This window comes from Meleagris gallopavo, chromosome 6, assembly GCF_905368555.1.
Source record: "Meleagris gallopavo chromosome 6, MGAL_WU_HG_1.1, whole genome shotgun sequence".
Classification (NCBI taxonomy): Eukaryota; Metazoa; Chordata; class Aves; order Galliformes; family Phasianidae; genus Meleagris; species Meleagris gallopavo.
In genome coordinates, this window is record NC_139409.1 from 25,903,006 (window position 1) to 25,924,900 (window position 21,895).

Consider the following 21,895-nt stretch of genomic DNA (forward strand, 5'->3'; position numbering starts at 1 on the left):
ATGTTTCTCCTTGTAATTTACCATATTAAGTCATTATGTTGATATTCTTGTGAGTAATTGAGAAAACTGAGCAAAATAGTGTTTTACTGTTCTTGTCACAAAATTGGGATGGTAGCTCTACCAAAACGTCTCATTTTGCATTTGCTAATGCCTGTAAAACTGTTCAGTGAGACTTTGTTATTAACACTGATGGAATTCTTTATTCACCACTGAAAGCTGATTTTGCCTTTTAAGTCCTCCTGGCACTCAGCTTTCAACTTAAGGTGATAGACCACAAAGTGCAGCAGAATATTTTGAGTCACAAAGAGGCAATGCAACAAAAAAGTTGTAAATAGTTTTATTTGAAAAATTTAAGCTTAGAAGCTTTTTTTTTTTTTTTCAAACAGGAACTAACCTGAAAAGTTATATCAATTAGAGATATTGCATAACTCTCTCTTCAGGCCCAAAGAGATTTTCCCCGCTTTCTAGTCTCCAGCAACCTCATCTATGTATTTTACATCTGCCCTCTGATTCTCAGTGTGATTTTCAGTAATGAGTGTTGGACTACAGCATTCATTTTTCCTCTTCCAACAGTCCAAATGTATTCATTTGGCTAAACTGCAGATGCTGAATATTATTAGTATGAAGTTTCAGTTTACATTTTAGAAGTTGTTATGTCAAAAAACTTAATAATGAGCTTTGCAGCTTGCAGTTTCCAAAAGTGCAATCTTGATTTCCTTGCAATTAATGACTACAGGGAGAAAGTGGTACATCAAAAGCATATATTCTGCTTGCTAAGTGATGACATCTAAAATATCTTATTCCATAATGAGCATTACAAGCACAGTAGAGATAGTACCGATTAATGGATTTTTTCCTCCGTAACAAAATATCTCAATCTATGCAGATATCAAAACCACTGTGTGAAGCAGTGGAGGTATTAAAGTGATTTTTGTTTTGACTGATCTATTTTAGTAGAATTGCATCACAAATTCACTGTAAAGGTAATTTAGAAAATACAATATAAACTACCTACTTGTTTTTATTTTACTTACTTGATGGTAGTGTTAACACTGACAATCAACTACTACTTTTTCTAGCTTTAATATTTTTATGCGCTATATCAGTTTAAAGCAGTTGATAAAATCTATTTGTTTTGGGTTGTTTTAACATAGTCCCAGCTGTTTTGTGGAAACCTCCATCATAAATAAGGGAATGAAATGCAGGGGTATGGGCTAGACAAGCACGCTTATTCAGAACTTGATGATTCTGAAACGCTATGTAGCTATTTGCTAAGCCATAAAATGCTCTTGTGAATAAAGTATTAGCATTTTAAGAAAGTAAATGGCAGATATTTTTGTCTTTGGGGTAAAGGTGTTGGCCCAGATTAAAACAGGGTTTTAGACTTCAAGCATTCTTTGTTTCTCTGTGCTTAGAGCACGCTTCCTCTGAGAAGTCTCTCCCTTTTGGGGTACCACACCAACACGCTGCTGAGGGGTCTATTTGTCTCTGTTGCCCTCAGGACTCCGAGCCGTCAAATGAGGTGGTCTCAGAGGCCCCAGGTAATGTGGTACCCTCTACCTCAAGAAGTAGCTCTGAAGAGCTGATATCGGTGGCACAGAAACATCCAGAAGAGGTAGGACCTTCTGTGTCTATTCTGTTCCAAGGTTAACTGTTGGGGAATACACGTTTGCCTCTGTTTTTCATGCCTACTGTTGTTTTACTTGTAGCAGAGACTTTTTTAAAGCTAAAACTCAATTTTATGCTCCCATACCACTGACACAAAAGACAAGGGTAAATTTCCAGACCTTTGTTATGTAAGCCAAGTGGTCTTCAACTATTGCATTTTAATACTGTTTCTTATTATCAGGGATTGGGAAAATATTTTTTTTTCATTATTTCTATCTTTCACACACCCATGACAATATCAGGAAATCTGTTAGATTTGAGCAAATGAAGCTATATAAGACTAAAGAAACAGTAGCAGCATGTGTATATAGTTACATAAGTAGATGTAAAGTATTTGTCATCCTTCCTTAAACCTAAACATGGCTAACTGCTGGGTTGTGCAAAGGAAAGGTCCTTGGTCATATTACTGTGCCTTTCATTGTGACCTTTGTGTTCCAAAAAAATGATGCTAGATGATAATGATGTAGTGTGGGCATAAGGCCAACTCCCTGTTGGTATAAGAAGAGGTGTTGACTTGTAAGGTAGTTCCGTAACGTAGCCTGGGACTGACTTTTTCAGATCCCGGAGTGCATGCTTGTCTCAGTACATGATTTCTGGAGAGAGGGTTGTCTGCTGAATTCAGACATAAAACTTAATTTTATTATGAGATTCATCCTTTCAGGGAAAGGTTATTATATTTAATAAGATAAGTCTTTTGATTGGAGTAACCTTAATACGCCTAATCTTGGCTTCCTCAAGCAATTCAGTTATTGTTGTTAAGAATATGCCACATACAAGGTAATACTAAGGCTTTTTTTTCCCTTGGATTTTCTTTCTCTACAATCTTCCCTTTAAAAGAGAATATGAAATATTAGCAGGAGGAAATACATCCGTTACAGTGCCATTCACTATTTCTCCTGTGCAGCCTATAGATAATTATCAAATACCTTCACAGATTTCTCCTTTCCTCTGATGATCTTCTCACTTTGTCTGAAGAAGAGGCAAGTCCTCAGTGCAGGGCTGGGCGAATTAATTCTTAAAAGTATCTTGTGTTTTCAGACTATATAGTTATTTTGTACTCAGGTGATCGCATCTAAACAGTCCAGTGGAAAGAGTAATGTAAATTTTTAGTAATATTTATGTCCATTTTCTTGAGTAGCAAAGGGATCTTAGAGTACAGAGGGCCATGGATTCTGGCCCTCCTAAGTCTCAGCTTTTCCGATTTATCTGTTTCTTCTCTGGAGAAATTCAGAAGCAGAGCAGAAGTGATATCTAGAAAGAAAGATAAAAGAAAAGTAATGCAGAAAGAAGGATGAAGCATGGTTAGTAAAAACAGAGAAGGTGTCTATACAATTTTTTTATACAATGAAGAGTACAGCTATGCTGTGGGGGATAATAAAATTGAGGAAACATGAAAGAAGTGAAAGATGGAAATACACCTTTTGAGTTTTAGTAAATATCTCAGTTTATGGTGAAGCTGTTTTGCTTAACATGGGGCCATGAAGTATTATATATGTTTAATAACAGAATGAGACTTCTCAAAACATAATTAATGCAGTTTATATCAAAACAGAGTGAGGAGAGTCAGAAAGAGTTTTGTGGTTGGATTTGCAGGAAACCTTGAGAGGGGAGAACCAGTATGCAGAATTTCCAAATTCAGAACTCACTGTGAAACAACCCATCTAAGTTACATTTGGGTAAGTCAGCACAGTAAGCAAATGTTTGTGAAATTACATATTTATTAATTAATATTCAGAATTAACTATAGCTGTTAACTGATGCACTATTTCTGTAATAATGCATTTCATCTGAATTTGACCCAGAAGACAGTGCTGGGGAAAAGGTCGTGGTTGTTAATGAAATGATAAAATGCAGCCATGTATGAAGAAACAGGAAAGAAGTGTAAAGGGGAAAAAGCTATCAGACTGAAGATTGCAGGAGAATGGAATAGATGAGCAAAGAAATAGATGGAAGGTAGTGTTAAAGAAGTGTATCAGATTTGAAAATTTGAAAACAATTTATAGTAGGAGAAAGTCAGGAAAATCCCATGAATTTCTATTGTTATTTATATAATCCATTAATTAATTCCTGCTTATAATTTATTTTCCTCTTAGTCCCGTCTGACTCAAACACTCAATAACTTTGTGTGATGTCATTTGATCACTTAGATGAGGCTCTTTGCCTGTCCAGATGTTCTGCTGGTCAAGATGATGGCTGAGTGCTGAGTTCTCTTTTTTCTGTGGCTGCCAGAGGGCAGCAGGGGATTTGCTCCTGGTACTACCCCCTTCTTACCATCCTCCTTTCATGCTCTGAAATCAGACGTAAATGTGTGACACATGGACAGTGGCCAACGATGTAGCATATGGCAAAACTTGCTGCATAAGTAATTAGCATGTTGAGAGTTCAGCTTTCATATCTGTGAAATTTTTGTGCCTGCGAAAGATTCGGGAAAATGTGTGTACTTCAGATTTCAAAATACTTGGGACTGTAAAATAACCAAGCTGTGTTTGAAGTTAGGGTTATATATTTAGCCCATGTTTTCAAAAACTGCAATCCCTTGTGAAAAAATAATTTGTACAGATTTGAATGCTTGAATGAATTGGTGTCCATACTGTAAGAAAGAAGTTACCTGTAATGAGTTAATGCTATTTATTTTTGTTGTCATTTTTAATAAGAAGCATGCAACAGTGAAAAAGAAAGAAAAGCTCAACGCATGTGAAAAGGAACAAATATTTACCATCTGAATTTCATTGTCACCTAAGTAAACCTTCTTTGTAGTTTACTGGGAAAATGTGAAATAACTGTTTTTAGTAAAATGTTATACTAATTTACATAGTCTTTACAATTACGTTAAAATCTTAAATTATGTAAATATTTTGTCCCTATAACAATTTCAAAATTTGGCACCTCCCTATTGTTAGTATTCCCTGACTCAATATATTATTGTATTTCTGATACCACACATTCTTTGCCATTAGCTAATGAAGAAAAATCGCTGGACATGTTGATTAATCAAGTTTCAGAGCTTTTAAAATGCTTTGAAAGTACAAATGCACTTGCTTGAATTATACTGTAATTATAAAGGCTGGGAAGTTACATTTCCTTAGTCTTACTCAATGACTGTCCAACTTTTATTTTTCCTGAGCCTCAGTGAGTGAAGAAAAATGCCACATGGGTAGCTCCAAAAGTAGCCTGTTATTTATTTCCTTGGAGACTACAGCAGATAGAATGAGCACAGTAACTTGATAGAGAAAATTCTCAGTTACAAAACAGTGTTTTTCAACATAGTCACCCCCGTTAGCTGTACATTTTCAACAGTGATGAACAAGAGGTGGCACACCATGCACGTCAAAACTTGCACCAGTGGAATTGACCTTCTGGTGCTGTCACTACTGCTGAAATGCACCACCATGCTCTCATTCGCTGTTTGGTCTCCATAAATGTTCAGCAAGCAAGTCAATGAATCTGCACTGCGCCCTCCCCATGGCCTGGTTTCAGCCTAGGCAGTTCCAATAGCACACTGTTGTTTGGTTGTTGTGAGTGATGGGTGCACACCTGGCCACTCAATAGGGAAGAGCTGCCACCGGGGATGGGCCACACTGTGAGGCCTGCAGGCCACAGGTTGGACATGTCTTTTTGGTGTATTTTCTGGAGTCATTTGTACTGTTCATCTGGCAGTTGGCAGTCACAATGTATTTAGTAAATATATTACTTTGCAGATGCGTGTGCGATCACCTTGGATAAAGTGAAGTGAAAGTTTATTGTTAAAGTAGTTCAGCAAGATTGGCGGTCCATATTTTGATACCATTTACCATAAGCAGCACTTGAGTCTGCTGAGAGTGACAACATCTGGTGCTGGTTATGTAAGGAAGAAGAGACAAGTTTTGACAGTTCCCTTAAACCTGAGTCTCAGGAGAGGTGTATTCTCTTATTTAATTAGAAGTAAAGCAGAAATGCATGAGTTATGTGTATTAATTTCTTTGCTGATCTGGTGGCAAATCAATTAATCATTTTTTAATAGCGTAAACCTTGAGGCTAACAGAGTTGTCTTTCTAGATGGCTGCATTGCTGGAGCAGTGCAGATACAGATGGAATGCTGTGCCACTCTCTCTATGACATTTAGCTCTGCTCGATAAAACAAGTAATAACCAACCAATCCCTTTCCTGCATGGCCCCTCTCTTCCCCCTGAAAGCGTGTATGTATGGAGCACTGTAGGTAAAATATTGATGAACCTCATTGTAGCACATGAATGTGAACAGCCCATGTATCTGTGTTGCTTTCTAAAAGTACAGAAGTTGTACAAAAAAGCTGTAGGATTCTGAACTAAAGAAAGATTAATCTCTTCTGAGCTATTAGACATTAAGAGCTTGCCCTATATCTGAAGAGAGCACAGATTTTTCTTCCATTAGTAATGCACAGCTGCATCATGGTTTTGTTTTGTAGGAAAAGATGGTCCTATACTTAAGACATCTTAGTCTAAGTATGATTCGAGCAATTTTAAATCATTACATTATTCTTAGAAACTCTGGGAGAGACATCTACATTATTTCATCTGTGGGCAAAGGGAGCATTTGTTAGTTTTTATGAACACAATTTGCATCTGATTAAATATTTGTTTATTTATTTGTGAGTTATCTTTCTTCCTTGATCTCCAGGTAAGACATTTTTTCTAGCAAGTCCCATTGACATACTAAATAGATTAAAAAAAAAAAAAAAGAAAAAAGAAAGAAAGAAAAAAAGAAAAAGAAATCATAAACTTCATTAGCAGAGCTTCCAGTCCATTCTTTTGCAGCTTTATTACTCTGAGATGATTGCTTTATAAAGAAAGTATGATGTGACATGCTTTGAAAGAATAGAATAAAAGATAATTCCATGGCATAGCATGTAATAATCTCAGTCATTGCCTACAATAAACATTGGCTAGAAGCAAGATGAGAATTTGCAGTCTTATTAGAGAAAACACATATATTTGCATATCTATATATATATAAATACAAATCTGTCATGCTTGTTAAAAAAAAAAAAAAAAACACAACACCTGTTCATTCCTTACTAAACTTCGTAGGCTTAACAGTACTTTTCCTTTGTTCTGTGTAGCTGCAAGTTTCAACCCATTTGACAGAACTGTGGCAGACTGTTGTTGCTATAAATATGTTGTTCTTCCTGACACACTGTTAAATGAGAAAAAGTAGTTACCCAAATTGAATGAGTGGAATGCAGATTAAATCTTGAACGCTAATTTTTCTTTTAACTTAGTGGTCAGAAAAGTCATCACAAATTTCTATGCTGTACAGACCTAGGAAACTCTTAATTGCTGAATAAAAGAGCAAATGCCGATTTACTGGTTACTTGCAGTAGGCTGGAATCTCTATAAGTTTAGAATATTTTGTGGGCTTAAGTCAGACACATTCTAAAGAAGATTGAAATTTGCTTACTTGACTGAAATTTGGTTATTTGGCCTGTGTTCCTTGTGTCATATGAATTCCAACCGTCAAACTCATTTATTTAACAGAGTTCAGTCACCTATTCAGATCATTTGGCACTCAGGAGATTTGTTTGACTTTACCTTTTATGCTTTACAAGTAATTATTATGATTACTGTAGTTTCCATTAATATTTCATAGCAAAAGTGCTAAGCCATATGCCTAAAAAGCTTTAGAGTCCAAGTGTGTTAAAAGTGAATTAATAATGAGCAGAGAAGAGAGCATAATACCTTTGGCTACTGAAGTGATTCCTTTGTAAAATAAACTGGGAAATAGAGTAAGCATGCAAATGCTCTGAAGTTAAGAATTCATATTTTCTGCCTGGTCTCTTCACATGACTGTTTTATGTAATCTTCTTAATAATGAAACATAAAGGTTGTAAGATGGATGGAAAATATTGTCATGCAGCTCTGCTTTTGAAGTTAAAATTTATTTATGTATATTTAAGCTCTAAATGGCCTTATGGAATGAGGCTTTCTCTTGGAAGTACATCATTAATGTAAAAAATTAATTAGATCTGTTTAAAATTTCCACAAATCCAAGACATTTTTCTTTATTTAACCTTTTCACAGTCTCTGCCCTTCTTTAAAGTACATTTAGTCCTATATCATCTGTTACTCAGGAAGGTATTTAATACATGACTTGGCATCATTTGCATTATACAAGAAGATTAACTTTACAAGCTCTGCTATTAATCTGAGTAGCTCTACATATTGACCTATGAAAGAAGATAATTAAGTTAGCTTAATTAAGTTAATTAATTGTTACACTCTGATGAACTTACTATTGAGAGAAAATTAAAGGCAAATAGAAAATGGCATTCATTGGTTTGAAATCATATTTTAAAGGATTTTATAAAGATACATTATATTTAGATGACAAAACTATCTATTGTGTAATAACCAAAGCAGAGGCAATTAAAAATGTCAAAAGCTAAGAATCCCTGCAATATTCTCTTTTATTGCTTGACATTCAGCTATATTTCTAAAAGAATTAAAAAATCTGTGCTAGAAATGTGGAAAATAACCTTTATTTCCTACTCAAATAATTGAATTCAGAAATTGGCACCACAGTCTATAAACAGGCTGCACTCTATACAAGGTAGATAAATTAAATAATCTGCAGTAATACTCTCCTTTGGGGAGGAAAAAGATGGAAAATATCACCAGGCAGCAAGCAGTACTCAGGCAAAAGTGCATACTTGCGTGTCACTGTAAGAAAGATGTTGATAAGTTGAAGGGGAAGCTCGTGTCTGCTCCACTTCTTTGGTAAGTTTACTGCAGGAAAACATTCAGGATTACATAAAAAGGCAGCCTATCCACATGGCTTGAACATCTGTGACACGTTCACCATTCTTGGTATGTCATGATGAGTCCATTGGATATCATCAATTCAAGGTAGCTGTAGTTAATAAAAAGTAACAGAAAAGGGGTGAAACATGCAAAAAATGCTGGGCAATATACAATGCCAAATGAACATTCATCTGTGAGATTCATTCATTATACTGTGTCTTTAGTTTGAAATTAAAAATTATTAGTTCTGTATGACTGTTTTTTCCCTCTCAGATATATAGATACTCTGGATGGCAACTTCAGTGATTTGGGGATTTCTGCCTTTCTTACTGTTGTAAAAATGATTATTTTAAGTGAAGTGAAAACAGTATTTTCCCTGGGGTATTATTCTTTGGCATTTCCAGATCTTATGAATGGGTCATTGATCTGTGGATACATTCTTTAGAAAAATAGCAGCATTGAATGCGGGAAGCCAATGGCATTTAGAATTACTTGTGTACAGATTTGTATTCATATTCTGAATACAGATGAGTTGAAAATAGTTTCTTTTAAAGAGAAAAAAAATCTTTTCTTGGATGTTACCAGCTTCATTGTTATTTGAAAAACTAATATAAAATAATCTTAAAAATTAATAAGAACAGAAGAAACGATTAAATTAGAGCTGATGTATATTTAATAAGATTTATCATTTTTCTTTAATATGTTGCTCCAAAAAAAATATTTAAGTTTTGTAAATTCAATTTGAAGTTAACATGTTATATTTTATGTCTTTAGCATGCTAATCAATTGTTTGTATTTTAAGAAAAAAGGAAAGAAAAAACAGTAATTTTTTTAAGCTTAAACTACATAATGAAATCGTGAAAAAATGTTTTTAGTGGGAGGAAGGCAGTGAGAAACACAGTGAAAAATTCTAATGGAGCAAACTTCAGGTAGTTTTTAACGAACACACTTTTAACTCGAAAGTAATTGCAAATTTAACAACTGAAGTCTGTTTCCCTATAGCTGTATATTTTGGTAGTTGTACTAATATCGATGGACCTGAATGTACCCATATATGCTATCTGGTTGGCTGTGACTGGGTGTTTTGAGGCATTTGTGCAATGTTATGATGCCAGGTTGTGTATGATACTGTTGTCATTTGCTGAGTGGCTGAATGTGTGATGTACCATTGAAATTCTTTCCTGGGAGGAAGTAAATTTAACTCTTTTCTTCAGTATCTGTTTGTAAATAGTGTTTTATTTTTAATTTATTTCTTTTCTGAATGATTTGTTCTCTTATCTGTAACATTTGAATGAAAAACTAAATGAATATGTTATGTAGTCATTTTTATGTAGTGTAAATATTATGCCTTTCATCGTGCTGTGTAAAGAAAGCAGTGATCATTTTTATAGATCATATATAATCTCAGAAAATTCTGTTTTATTTTAATATGACAGGTTAAAAATATTAGGCTATTCTTTAAGTCTAGATTTCAGATGATGAACCTTGGGTACTGTTGGAAATTTCAATGTCATCTTTAAGGTAGTGAAGATAAACAGAGGTCACTCAGAAGTCATTAATAATGTAGGTTATATGGATTTTTCCCTACCTGGTTGTTTCAGGTTTATCTCTGAATTGCAGTGGAATCCCAGTAGTGTTGCAGTGCTGCTTTATCAAAGTATTGTTTTTTTCAATTATTCTCACTTTTAAGCAGAATATTTAGCAGGCATTGAGGAGTTCATAAAACCTAAGTATTTTAGCACAGTAGGATCAGTGATGTGTTATTTATTAGACTCACTCTTTCTGTTATAAATCTATATTTTTGTGATATCTATACATATTTTATCTTCCTTAATTAACAGCAAATTAAAACTGAATTTATGTTAATTTAACACTAAATGGCTATTTTCTGAAGACTAGATTAGCAAATGACATAATCTTTCATAGCCCTCATTGACCTGCTAAATCCTTCTTAGTTGAATGGTTTTCCTACAGTTAATCTTTTTTTTTTTTTTTTTGATGCATACTTAGTTGTCATAGTTTTTCTAAACCTCTGGATCACACAGAATACCCAGAAGGGTATAATCTATGCTCTAGTTATGAACTTTCTTCTACATAGAAACAGTTAGAACGTTACTGAAAGTACAGTTAAACCCAGAGAGACTTTGAACATGAGTAACATCATTGAGAAATTAGTTTTCCTATATTCAGCCCTGTTTTGTTGTTTTTTGTGTTTTTTGTTTGTTTTTTTGTATGTTTTTTTACTCAGTTAGGGTTATCGTTTAAATTGGTTTTAGCCAGCAACAGAAATCAACACACAAATTCTGCCTGTAAGGATATATTTGCATCCTCTTGTAACTTTGGTAATATTCTGTATTGTCCATATAAAGAAAAGAATTTGGGGTATGCCTAATGCAAAACTTAGCCGGCTGAAATTACTTGTCTAAGCCTCTGCCAACATGCCACTGTCCACTGAGAAAGATGCTGGCAGAAGATGTTTCAGAGCTTTCAAATGAGGCTTAAACTAGAGAGATGTGTTTTGATGCTGGCTCGCATGGGGGCGTGGAGATGCCCTGTGGTTCTGTGGTAGCAGAGCCAAATCTAGGGCCCTAGCCTGAACATTCTCTGAAAGCTTACTTAAGAGTAAACTTAAGTAGTAGGTTCTGATTAATGATTCATCTTAATTTACAGCAGAAATTCTAAGCTGAGCAGCCAGAGTAGAAAGCTGCCTTAAATCTGTATATGTGAATAACAATAGAAATGTTCTCCTTATTCTTGTTTTGTAGTTGTTGTTTTTAAGCGTATTAAATATTAATAATTTCAAGTTTATAACTCAGTAGCCAGTGTCTGTTGTGTATGATTTGTAGATTAGAAAGCCAGGAGTGATCATAACCATCCATTCCAATTTATTAAGTAGGATATATCGTAGTAATTTTGAGCATGCTTTCAAAAAAAAAAAAAAAAAAAAGTATTTATATTCATTTAAAACACTTCAAACAAAACAGAGTGAACTCAAGATTCCATGCTGAAGACTTCCAGCGATAAATCTTGGTTTGCTTTGTAGTCTGAATCCAGACTCTATCTACTATAAACCTTTGTCAGATAATTCAAACATTGATTTGTTTGGGATTTTCTTTTTCCAGTGTAACTTATGGACTGTGAACTAGTCATCTTCCACCTTGACATATGTTTTCAAAACCTTCGGTTGTAGTTGACTGCAATTTTCTCCAAATTTTCAGTAGGCTTTCTGCATGTAGGCACTCACTGTAGGTAAACTCAGTTAATCCAATATTGGTCACACAAGGTAGTTATTACAAAGATAAAAATCCATAATTTAGGAGGATAAAGATGGGCCTTCAGATATTATCTTCTTAATATATAGAAATAAATATAAATATAGAATATAAATATAGATAAATATAGAAAATTAAGCATAAAGTCAAGAACAAGGGTATTTTTATTCAGATGTAGTTTTGATTCTGGGGGTATAATACCCAAAAGAAATGACAAAATATGAAGGGGGAAACATAATGAAAATAGCACAGAATTTTTTTTTTTTAATGCATTTTAGGTACTTACTTTTGTTATCATCTTTGACATTCTTTATTTTTATAGGTAACTGTGCAAAAATATCTCAGTAACTCAGCATTTAAAAATGGAGTCACTCATAGAATATAATTTGTATGTATGCATGCTGTGTGCATGCAGAATTTTGGTATCTGCAAAGTGTTGCTTGTTTTAGTAGAGTCTTTGTGGTTGAAAGAGTGGTACTTGAAATGGGAATTGAGGCAAAAATGATGGCCTGTCATTCTGAATTTACAGATAATCCAGAAGTCACCATTGTTCTTATTTTAGCCAGATAAGCAGGAGAGTACCAAAAAAAAAAACCAAAAACAACAACAACAACAAAAACTAATTTTGAACTCATGTCATTATTTGAGAAAGCTTTCAATATCTGCAGAGGCAGATATTCAAAGTTATTCAAAAAAGGAAGCATGCAAAATTGCAAAAAACAAGCCCAATACCAGCAAGCAGAAAGATAGAGAATATGGAATTTCTTTCTTCACCACAAATGTGAGATCCTGAAAAATCTCTCTGTGTACTATGGAGATAAATTCATTTTCTCCCTCCACTCCTCCTTCAAGATGTTGTGTAGGAACATTCACAGAATCACAGACAAACATACTAATGATTAAGCACAGAAAAAGAAATTAATAAACTTTTATTTTAACTGTGACTATTTTATCTGTGATTGGAAAAGTAAAAGTATTTGTAGTGTTAAAATAATGTTATTTCTTGTAAAATCTAAGTTTTCTAAATTCCTTCAGTAATGCTGAGTAATTTGGATGAAATGTCTTTATCTCAATATAATTGAGGTAAAAGCTATTGTAGTTAGTAATAACATTTCATTTGGGAAATTAGCAAGGACAGATTTGATTTGCTTCTGCCTTCACCTTGCAGTATTCCCTATCTGCCTGTGACCATTGGAGGAGACAGGAAACTTAGTTCATAGCCACTGCAGCTTCCTACTTGTTTATGCCAAATGTTCACCTGCCAATGGATGAAGAACTGAAGTGAAAAATAGTGTCAAAAAGTAATACTTTTCAAATGCAATATTGCATATCTGGTGTGATTTCTGTTTTTTCTTCCAATTTAGCATGTATGAATTGCAATATATATTGTTCACTTTTTTAAGGAAATGCTCACACAAGTTGGCTTAGCCATTTCTTTTTCAGAGTACTAGACCTTCCAGATTATTATTTACTGAGTTTATTTTCACTTAATTTATATACATTTTAATTTGAATTTAATAAATGTATGCATTATACTCTTCTTGTGGTGACCTTACCCCAAGAGTTTGTCATTTTGATTTAATTTGAACTCCAGGATTTGTATTGTCAATTTGTTTAGATTTTGCATTCAAGGTTATATGGTTAAAAATATTCAATCAAAAAGAAAAGCTCTTTTTTTTTTTTTTTCTTTCTTTTTTTTTTTTTTTACGTCAGAGAACTTCCATTTCTAGCAAAAACAAAACAGACTTTTTGGCTAGAAATATAACAAAAGAACCCATTGCTGCTTTTTGACTTGCACATAGTTGTTTGGTTGTTTATATGGTTGGTTTTTTCTCCTTTCTAAAAGACAAGACTGATAATAAGACTGATAATATTTGATAATATTTTTTCAAATATTAGGAAATTTTACTTTTTTTCCCCTGCCGTCGCCATCCAACAGGAAAAAATATAGAATCACTTGGATATACATAAGTAATAGGAACAAGATGAAAGAGGGTGAACAGATCACTTAATTGAACAAATGAATTCCTGTCCTTATTGACTGCTGAACTTAAGCTGGGAAAATGTATTTAAAAGCTGGGGAAATGATAAGCTGTTTCCATAAATATTTTTCCACTATTAAAGCATGTCATTAATAGACTCTATCAAATCAGACCAAGGGTCTGCATCAAACAGCCTCATCATCCATGTAGTCATGAAGTGAATGTCATCAGAAATCACTGGGCTTGAACACTTATCAGCTCAGTGTGATAAAAGGACTGTATTTTTGTTTATACAATAACCTGGAATCCTCATATTAAAAAGTGGCAAATTTTTTTGCCCTTTTCTGTTCTAAGTGTGACACATGTAACAATTATTCATCATTCCATAATGGATCATTTTTATCAGAGTTCTTTGTCTCTTCTATATATATGGAATAAATATTTATGTTTTCTCATTTTTCTGAACTAGGAGATACTGATAGAATAGGTTTGAAGTGTCAACTATAATTCATTGCTTGCAAAGAAATGCTTTATACTGATACTGTGTGAAAGGAAAAGAATATCTAAATCATTTCAGCAGCAAGCTTATAACCAAGATAATATCAGCATTTTCCTTCTTGAAAATATATCTGCCATAAATTAAAGGAGGTCTTTGGTATTTTATTAAAATGCTTGTGACAAGTTTAACCCCATCTTCAACAAAAATGGATGTATGAATACAAAAATCTCTTTTTGAAAAAAAAGTGAAGGTCAAGTGAAAGTTAAAACAAGTTTGCAGTAAACTTCATACTAATTCTGCAAATGCTTTAACAGAACACTAAGAAATTTTGACGCTTATGTATCGATCTGAAGGTACACATTCTCTGTGGAGTAAGGTACACATGTAATATAGGGAGCATATATAAAAAAAATTTAGGTTTGGAATGCTGCCTAGAAATTTGATAATTGTTTTATTTACAAAATCAGATATTAGAAGACAGGTTGAGGTTGAATCTTTCTTTGTCATAACTGAGACACGTGGAAACAGTCCTTCATGTTGGAATTAACTAGTATGTTAGAACGATCAATAATGTAAAGATATGTATTTGTGCTTTCTAGTGACATGAATAAGCTAAGTGATCTTATAGTATTTGGTGCTGTTAAATTCTATTTGCATCATAGGAATGATAAGAATGTCATTAATGTGAAACAAAAATTAATTACTGTGATTAAGCAATAAAGTTTGTTTAATAGTGCATGATCAGTAGCTTGAAAGTTAGTTTTAATTTCAATTTTAAAACCTGTAAATATTTTCCGTTTCTACGAGCAATGAATTTATGATTAATAACAGTCTGAGTGGAATTTACTCTAAACCAGTCGCTTTGCAGAAACAAAGTGTTATGGCTGACTCAATTGGCTTGCCACCTGTTCTTGCTTTAATGTTGCACCATCCCATCCTGAAATCAATGTGCATTATAAGGGTGATGGACATTCCCTCTATTGTCCATGGAGTGCATTTGTGTAAGTAAATCTGTCTGACTTGGAGAGCTCAAACACAAGTATGAGGAATCCAAGTCATGGCAGATGAAATTGGCAGCTTTTCTGTGTCGAACAGATAAATGAATTGGTTAGCACTCTTCACATTTTGTTCGGGTTTTTAGGCTTTTTTATTTCAAGGTTATGTTGTTCATGTATACTGAATTTTTGTCAGTGTCCCCTTAGATAACACAGTACTTCAACCCACACAGCTGCTAACAGGTGGGTTGAGAACCTTCTTTAACTGATACATTCAACTGCTTATAAAAGAAAAGCATCAACAACATCTCTATTTATACATTCTACGCATGTCATTTATAAACACCATAACAATAGAGATATTGTTGAAGTCTGGACACCATATAAGTTGTATTTGTCCTTGTTTTGCAGATTTGCTGCATCCTCTTATGAAAAATGTTAGTAAATTAATAGTAATAAAGTAGTCAATTGAATTGATCTATTTTCCAGCTATTCTAAGTGAGATTGTAAACTTTTTTTTTAGAGTAAAATCTTTTCTCTCAGTTTTCTTTTCCTAGTCCAAAGAAAGACATCTAATGTTGAAATTCAACCTTAACTAGGTAGACAAAAAGCAATTCTGAATCATAAAGCTGAAAAATTGACCTGTCTGCATCTATATAGGTATACTTTTGGTCACTTGCACAGAATTAAATGCAAACTAAAGCTTAGAATTCATAGTGTTTTTTTCAAAGTGTTTTTTTCTTTGAATAATAAACCAGAAACAGATAGAGAGATACTATATGAGGATATGTGCAAAAGTTCTTTGAACTATGAACTCTGTTGGGAGTCAGGCTCTTGCATGTCATCAGTTTAGACTGTTATATGCATTTGGCTATGAAGATGCATTCTAGTGTCTTAGTATCCACACCGCATCTTTTCAGAGCATTAGCTTACGGATGTGTATAGCTGCACATTCCAGAGGCTTTTCTTGCTCTGGAAAAGCTTCAGTATCCTTTGTTCCAAGAATATGGGTACATTAGATGAATGGATTTCATTACAAGTTGATTGTTTTTCTTTGAAATTGAAGTACTAAGAAATGCTTCGTTGTCTTCATCCCTTTCTGAAGTGTGGGGCATATCTGACACTTGTAGAACAAGTATGATGCTTTCAGGGCAGACTGATCAGGCACACATAAATGCTGCTCCCTTCATAATTTTCAGGTGTGCCATGATACTTCTAAAGCAAGAATGCTATAAGATCATGTAGTCTTGTAGATTCTGAATGACTGGTGTTGACTTCTGAATTTCTTCATGAGCATTCATATCTTCGGAATGCTCTGTGAGGAGCAGAAAGCCCACCATTGATCAGAAATGCAATCATGTTACTCTTTTTTATGCATTCCAAAAAGCTGTAAGCTTAGAAATTTCAGCAAGTCAGCCAGCCAATCTTGTGTTTGAAAGTGTTATTTGAAGCCCAATGGAGCAATGGGCTTTCTGAAGTGTTAATTTTTGTTAGACTGTATATGTCTGAGTGCCTTTCTAAGAGCATGAAAAATGTTGTTGGCTGCAGAATATCTACTTTTTGATTTTGAAGGCCTTGATAGATAAGTGGTTTGTAAACATTAATGTAAAAAGCAGAATGATGTGCAAGCCAAGCTATTGAAGAGATATGGCATTTCAAATGTTTGGACAGGCATAACATTTTGTTGTTGGTTGACACTTATTCTTTCCTGCCATGGACTATAAAATAATATGCCTTAAAGAAAGGAAATTAAATAATGTATTTAACATTTCTTGATTACTGGGAATATGAAGGTGTTGTGGTGAAAGCAGAGTAAGTTAATCTATAGAAATTAATTAAAAAATTATCTCAGCTGCTACAAATGTGATCACAACCTGCTGTATTTCTCAGTAACAGCTGAGACAGAGGCTTCTGTTGTCACTATTAGTATCTGAATCTTTTTTCAGACTGATGAAATATTAGTATGATGAGTGTTCTAAAATATTTAAAAGTTTGGGTTATGAAACTGGTGTCCAATGGCAGACTTAACATTACCAGCAATTAGTCCACTACAATGAAACTTGAGTTCTCTGCTCCAATCCATCACAACTGCACTAAAATTTTTGGCAACTCCTTCAGCTTAAAAAGACAGGAAGTTTAAATACAAAATACAAATAAAGATAAAACTGGAATGAATGGGCAGCGATTAGATGCTTCTAAGCAAGGATTTGTGATTTGGTCATGGATAAATTCTCTACCAAAGGAGAGAATAAGAACTGACTTCTGACAAATGCTGTTATAGGCTACAGAATGGAGAGGTCGAGTGTTTAAAAGAAAACAAAACAAACAACAAAGAGTGAATGCAAAGTTGGAGAATTGTTTCTGTGTTGTATCCCTGCATCTGCAATGTTTAATTTTAAGATTCATAGTCATTCATAGTCAGCTGTATAAACTATCTTGCCGAACAGAATAAACCTGACGATAAATAAATTTTGTGCATTCAGAAAACAGGACTCCTGGCTTAGAAGGCCTTAACTGTGGATGAATGAGCTAAAAATAATATCAATGAAATATTCAATGCATATGTAAACTGTAAAAGTGGACATAAAAGGTATTGTTTTTTCTGGTTAGAATATATCACAGTGGTCTCTCTTTTAGAGCAGGCAACTGGAGCCGTCTTTCTTTTTCCCCTTGATTTCAATGCTATTTTGCTGTCCAAGCCTTTTAATGTCAGATTTAAAGAAAAAAAAAAAAAAAAAAAAAGGTTTTGTTGTTGTTGTTGTTGTTGTTTGTTTGTTTTTTGTAAGAAAGCAAACTAGTTGTCAGATATTTCCTTCTAGGAACATCTCCTCAGTCACCCTCTTTGACTGTATCTATAAATGGTAAGCTGTTAGTTCTACCTTGCCTTTGTAAAAGAGATGTTCTTTTAAAAAAGGAAATGGAGCAGAAATAAAGAGTGAAGAATTGTGTCTTAAAGGAACGGACAGCAAGATTTTCAGTTATCCTAGGAATCTTCAGAAATTTTCCCAGTTAAAGAGATGAGAATTTTGTGAAGTAGAATGTGAAAGCAAAGGCAGCAAAAGAAAGTAGCTTCTAAGAGAGAGTGCAACGTTCAGACATGTTTTGGGCACCTACTTTTGTCTAAAGCTATCAGTTCTAAACAACCAGGCTGTGTTGCATTTAATGAAACCATCCAGACAAAATAAAAACGTTAGCCCTCACCTCAATCACTCAGAGAAACAGCAAGAAAAAGACAATCACAAGTATAGGCTGTATTTTCAGATAGACTAACAATGCGAATCCTTTCCATTAAGCGAGCCCTACTAGCTTATTGCTGGAAACCAGTGCATCTTCTCACAACTTAATTTTGAAATGTTCTACAAGGGCAGCTCTGAAGTAATGCCTGCTATTTTATTATGTTGGTCTATGATATCAGTGCCAGCTGATGATATGGCAGTAAAGGTTGAATCTTTCCAGCAATATTCCATTACATTTTATTGCCATGTGAGAGATGGCAGAAGAGGGACATTCTGACAGAATGGTGTCTGATATTGGAGTGCATATGAAGCAAAGGTTTGTCACTGGATGCCTCCATGTGGGAAAAAATGGCACCCGCTGACAGTGATCAATGCTTGCTGAATGTTTATGGAGACCAAACAGTAGCTGTGAGCACAGTGAGATGGTGGGTGGTGTGTTTCAGCAGTGGCTGCAGCACCAGTGGGTTACCTCTGCTGGTGCAGATTTATACAAGCACAGCATGCAGGCCGTTCATTACTAGTGAAAATGCATAGCTACAGGTGGCCACCTATGTTGAAAAATAATGTTTTGTAGCTGAGATTTTGCTCTATCAAATAGTGTTACTGTGCTCTTTGTATTTGTTGTAGTTTCCATGGAAGTAAACAGCAGGCATTACTTTTGGAGTGACCTACATATATAAGCAAAGTCTTTATATCTTGTGAGAAATTGTGGAACTTGTTCAGAAGCAATTCAGCTTTCTGTGGAGTGTAAAACTGACAATTATGGCTATGCAAAATAAACTGCATTACAAAAATACTTCACAAATGGTACAAAATGCTCCATGGTTCCTTTTTCCCAGTGACATCTAGTTGAGAATTTAGCACGCATCCCCTATGATAGAATTAATTTATCTGCCCTTGGCTTTTATTTGTCATGTTTTCCCACTGTGAAGGCAAGTAGGAGAGACACAGTTTACTGCTGATGGTTGTGAGCTCTGGCAGTCAGTTTACTTACTTTGTGCTTACTGAAGATTCTGATTTGCAAGACTATAATCCATTAGTTTATTGAAATCTGCTTTTGGTTCGGGTCTGTATCCTGATTCTACCTAAGGCATGACTTAGACATGGATCTGTATGAAGAGATAAAAGTTTGGCTGGGATTAAAAGATATGGGGCACTGAATATTGTGATGGTAGAATCTGCATGCTGTACTTTCATCGTACTTAAGTTGCTTGAAGATAGTTGGGATTTTATTTTTAATTAAATAGCCTCTGGTGAATCTTACTATTCTGATGATGTTATGCTTTTTGAGTCATCACTGCATCTGCAGAACTTCTGCAGGGGAGACACTGTGATTTTTCTGGCCCTTCTTTGCCAGGATGCACAGTTGGCAAGCCCCTGGAATCCACAGTAATCTATTGTTTTCAGGTTGTCATCAAATTCTTATCTGTGATAAAGCAGTCTAAGAAAGACAAAGCAAAAACAGGAATGTTAATTTACTGGGAAATCACTGTTTTATGCACCTGTAAAGTATGTATAAGGCCTTCCTTAAATGGGCTTTTAGCTGCTGTGGTGGGCTATTTGAGATGCATATAAATGGTTTGATCTACAAAAAATTAGGAGATGATACCTGCTAATAAGGAAGCTATTGCTGAATAGGGTAGTTTATACTCTTAAAAACTGTTACAATATACAAATCTGAGCCAAGCAGTTGGGATAAGGATTACCATCAATTATTATTGTGACTTTCAGCTGTCTCTTCCTTTTCTTTTTGTCAGACTTAACCTCTTGCTTGCCCTTTTGAGTCATATCTATGTGATAATTGTATGCACTCATAGCTAGTTTTGAAAGCCAGTTTGTATGGAATATGTGTAGGTTAGACTTCTGTTTAATGAGGAGCTAACTGTGGGATTGGATTACTGCCTTCCAACACAAAACATTTCCTCTTTCAGTATTTTCACTACATTTTAGTCTATATTAAGGTGGAAATTGGATTAAAAGGACAAAGCGTGAAGTCATTTGCTGAGGCAAACAGTGTTAGTGCCAAATTTTGTATAAAAAGATGCTACAGAAAGGACTGCAGGGCTCTCTTCTAATCCACAGAGAATCCCTCCGCCTCTGAGTTTAAGGACTTCATTTTCAAATACAATGCACAAGGGGTACGTAAAGCCCTGTTAAACTGTTCATTTTGTGCATTCATCTCTTGTTTGTTTACGGTATTAAAAATGTTGTTTCAGCCTGGAACAATCCCATCCATGCAGAAATCACTTTGTAAATGTAAATACTGTATTAGTGACAGCTCTGTTCATAGCAAGAATTTTAACCTCTCAGGAAGTGCCAATTACTCTCTTCCTGTAAAGTTTTAAATATATGAAAGAAAATTCTTCATTCTATTTTTCTCAGTGAAAAAAAAAATACAGGAAAAAAAATGGTTATATTGGTACTGTATATAACAGTGAGCAATTCTCACTATTTCTGAAAATGATGTGTTGATAGAGCAGTGAATTTTGTCTGCTCCTGAGTGGAGGGACTGTTATATGTAAAGCTTCTGCTGTCCATTCTGAATATAGCAAAGTTTGAAATGCAAGCAGAAAATAGGACAAAAATGGTACCTTTTAAAATTCCCAAATCAGAAACTTGATATCCAAAAGTTTGCGGACACAAATATGTAATCTTGGGTTGCAACCTTAAAAATTGCTATCACTTGATGCAGAACAACCAAAATCAATATAATTCTGGTTGACCACTGTATCATTCACAGGGGAGGTACTGACTACTGCTTAAATGCTGTTCAGATATTAGTCTTCCTTGTAAAGCAGGTACTTGTCCTCCTGAAAAAGATTTGACATTATCAAATTCATTTGATCCCATTGGCTGATTAACTAGCACCCAATAGAATTACTTCCTTATTTCATTATGCTTTAAAAATTGCCTCTGTTCTCTTTTCATTATTCCTTACCAGGCACTTTTTTTTTTTTTTTTGCATTGCCTTCTGTGTGCTCTCAAAGCATATTTCCAATTAAATAATTCTTTGGTTAAAAACAAGTTTATGAGAAGTAGAGTAGCTTTTCATATACTTTATAGCATGCTGCATACTTTACTGAGTTTTGTATCTTGAAATTCGTGATATTAATGGTTGTTTACTTTTCCTGGAGATAAAAAAATAAGCATCAGAATTTAGAGCCAGACAGTTTCTTGCAATAAGTACATTCGTTTTAGATTTTCTATCCTGGTTTCAAAAAGAACATATGATGTTCTGCAGTAGAAAAGTTAATGCTTTTAAAGCCTTCTGTACTTTCTAAATGTAATAACAATGACAGCGCTTAGCACTTACATAAATCTTTTCATGCATGAGACTCCATCCTGACATGGGAAGCATTATTATTCACATTTTACCAGCAGGTTCTTTAATGTAGCAGTGAGTTCAGTTTCCATGCCCCCTCCTTCCTTCCCAGGCCAAAGAGATGATAGAGTAGGATGACAAATATCAGAGTTTAGCTTGTAGCTGA

General features: G+C 34.4%; 1 protein-coding gene across 1 annotated transcript in view; it reads left to right on the forward strand.

Moving 5' to 3' along the window:
• The window catches only part of PHF14 (PHD finger protein 14), a 174,235-nt gene that overhangs the window by 138,951 nt on the left and 13,389 nt on the right, over positions 1–21,895 (forward strand). Inside the window, exon 19 of the mRNA XM_085226963.1 lies at positions 1,502–1,615. Within this exon, the coding sequence (XP_085083089.1) occupies positions 1,502–1,615 (114 nt within the window). The remainder of the gene's footprint in view (positions 1–1,501; positions 1,616–21,895) is intronic.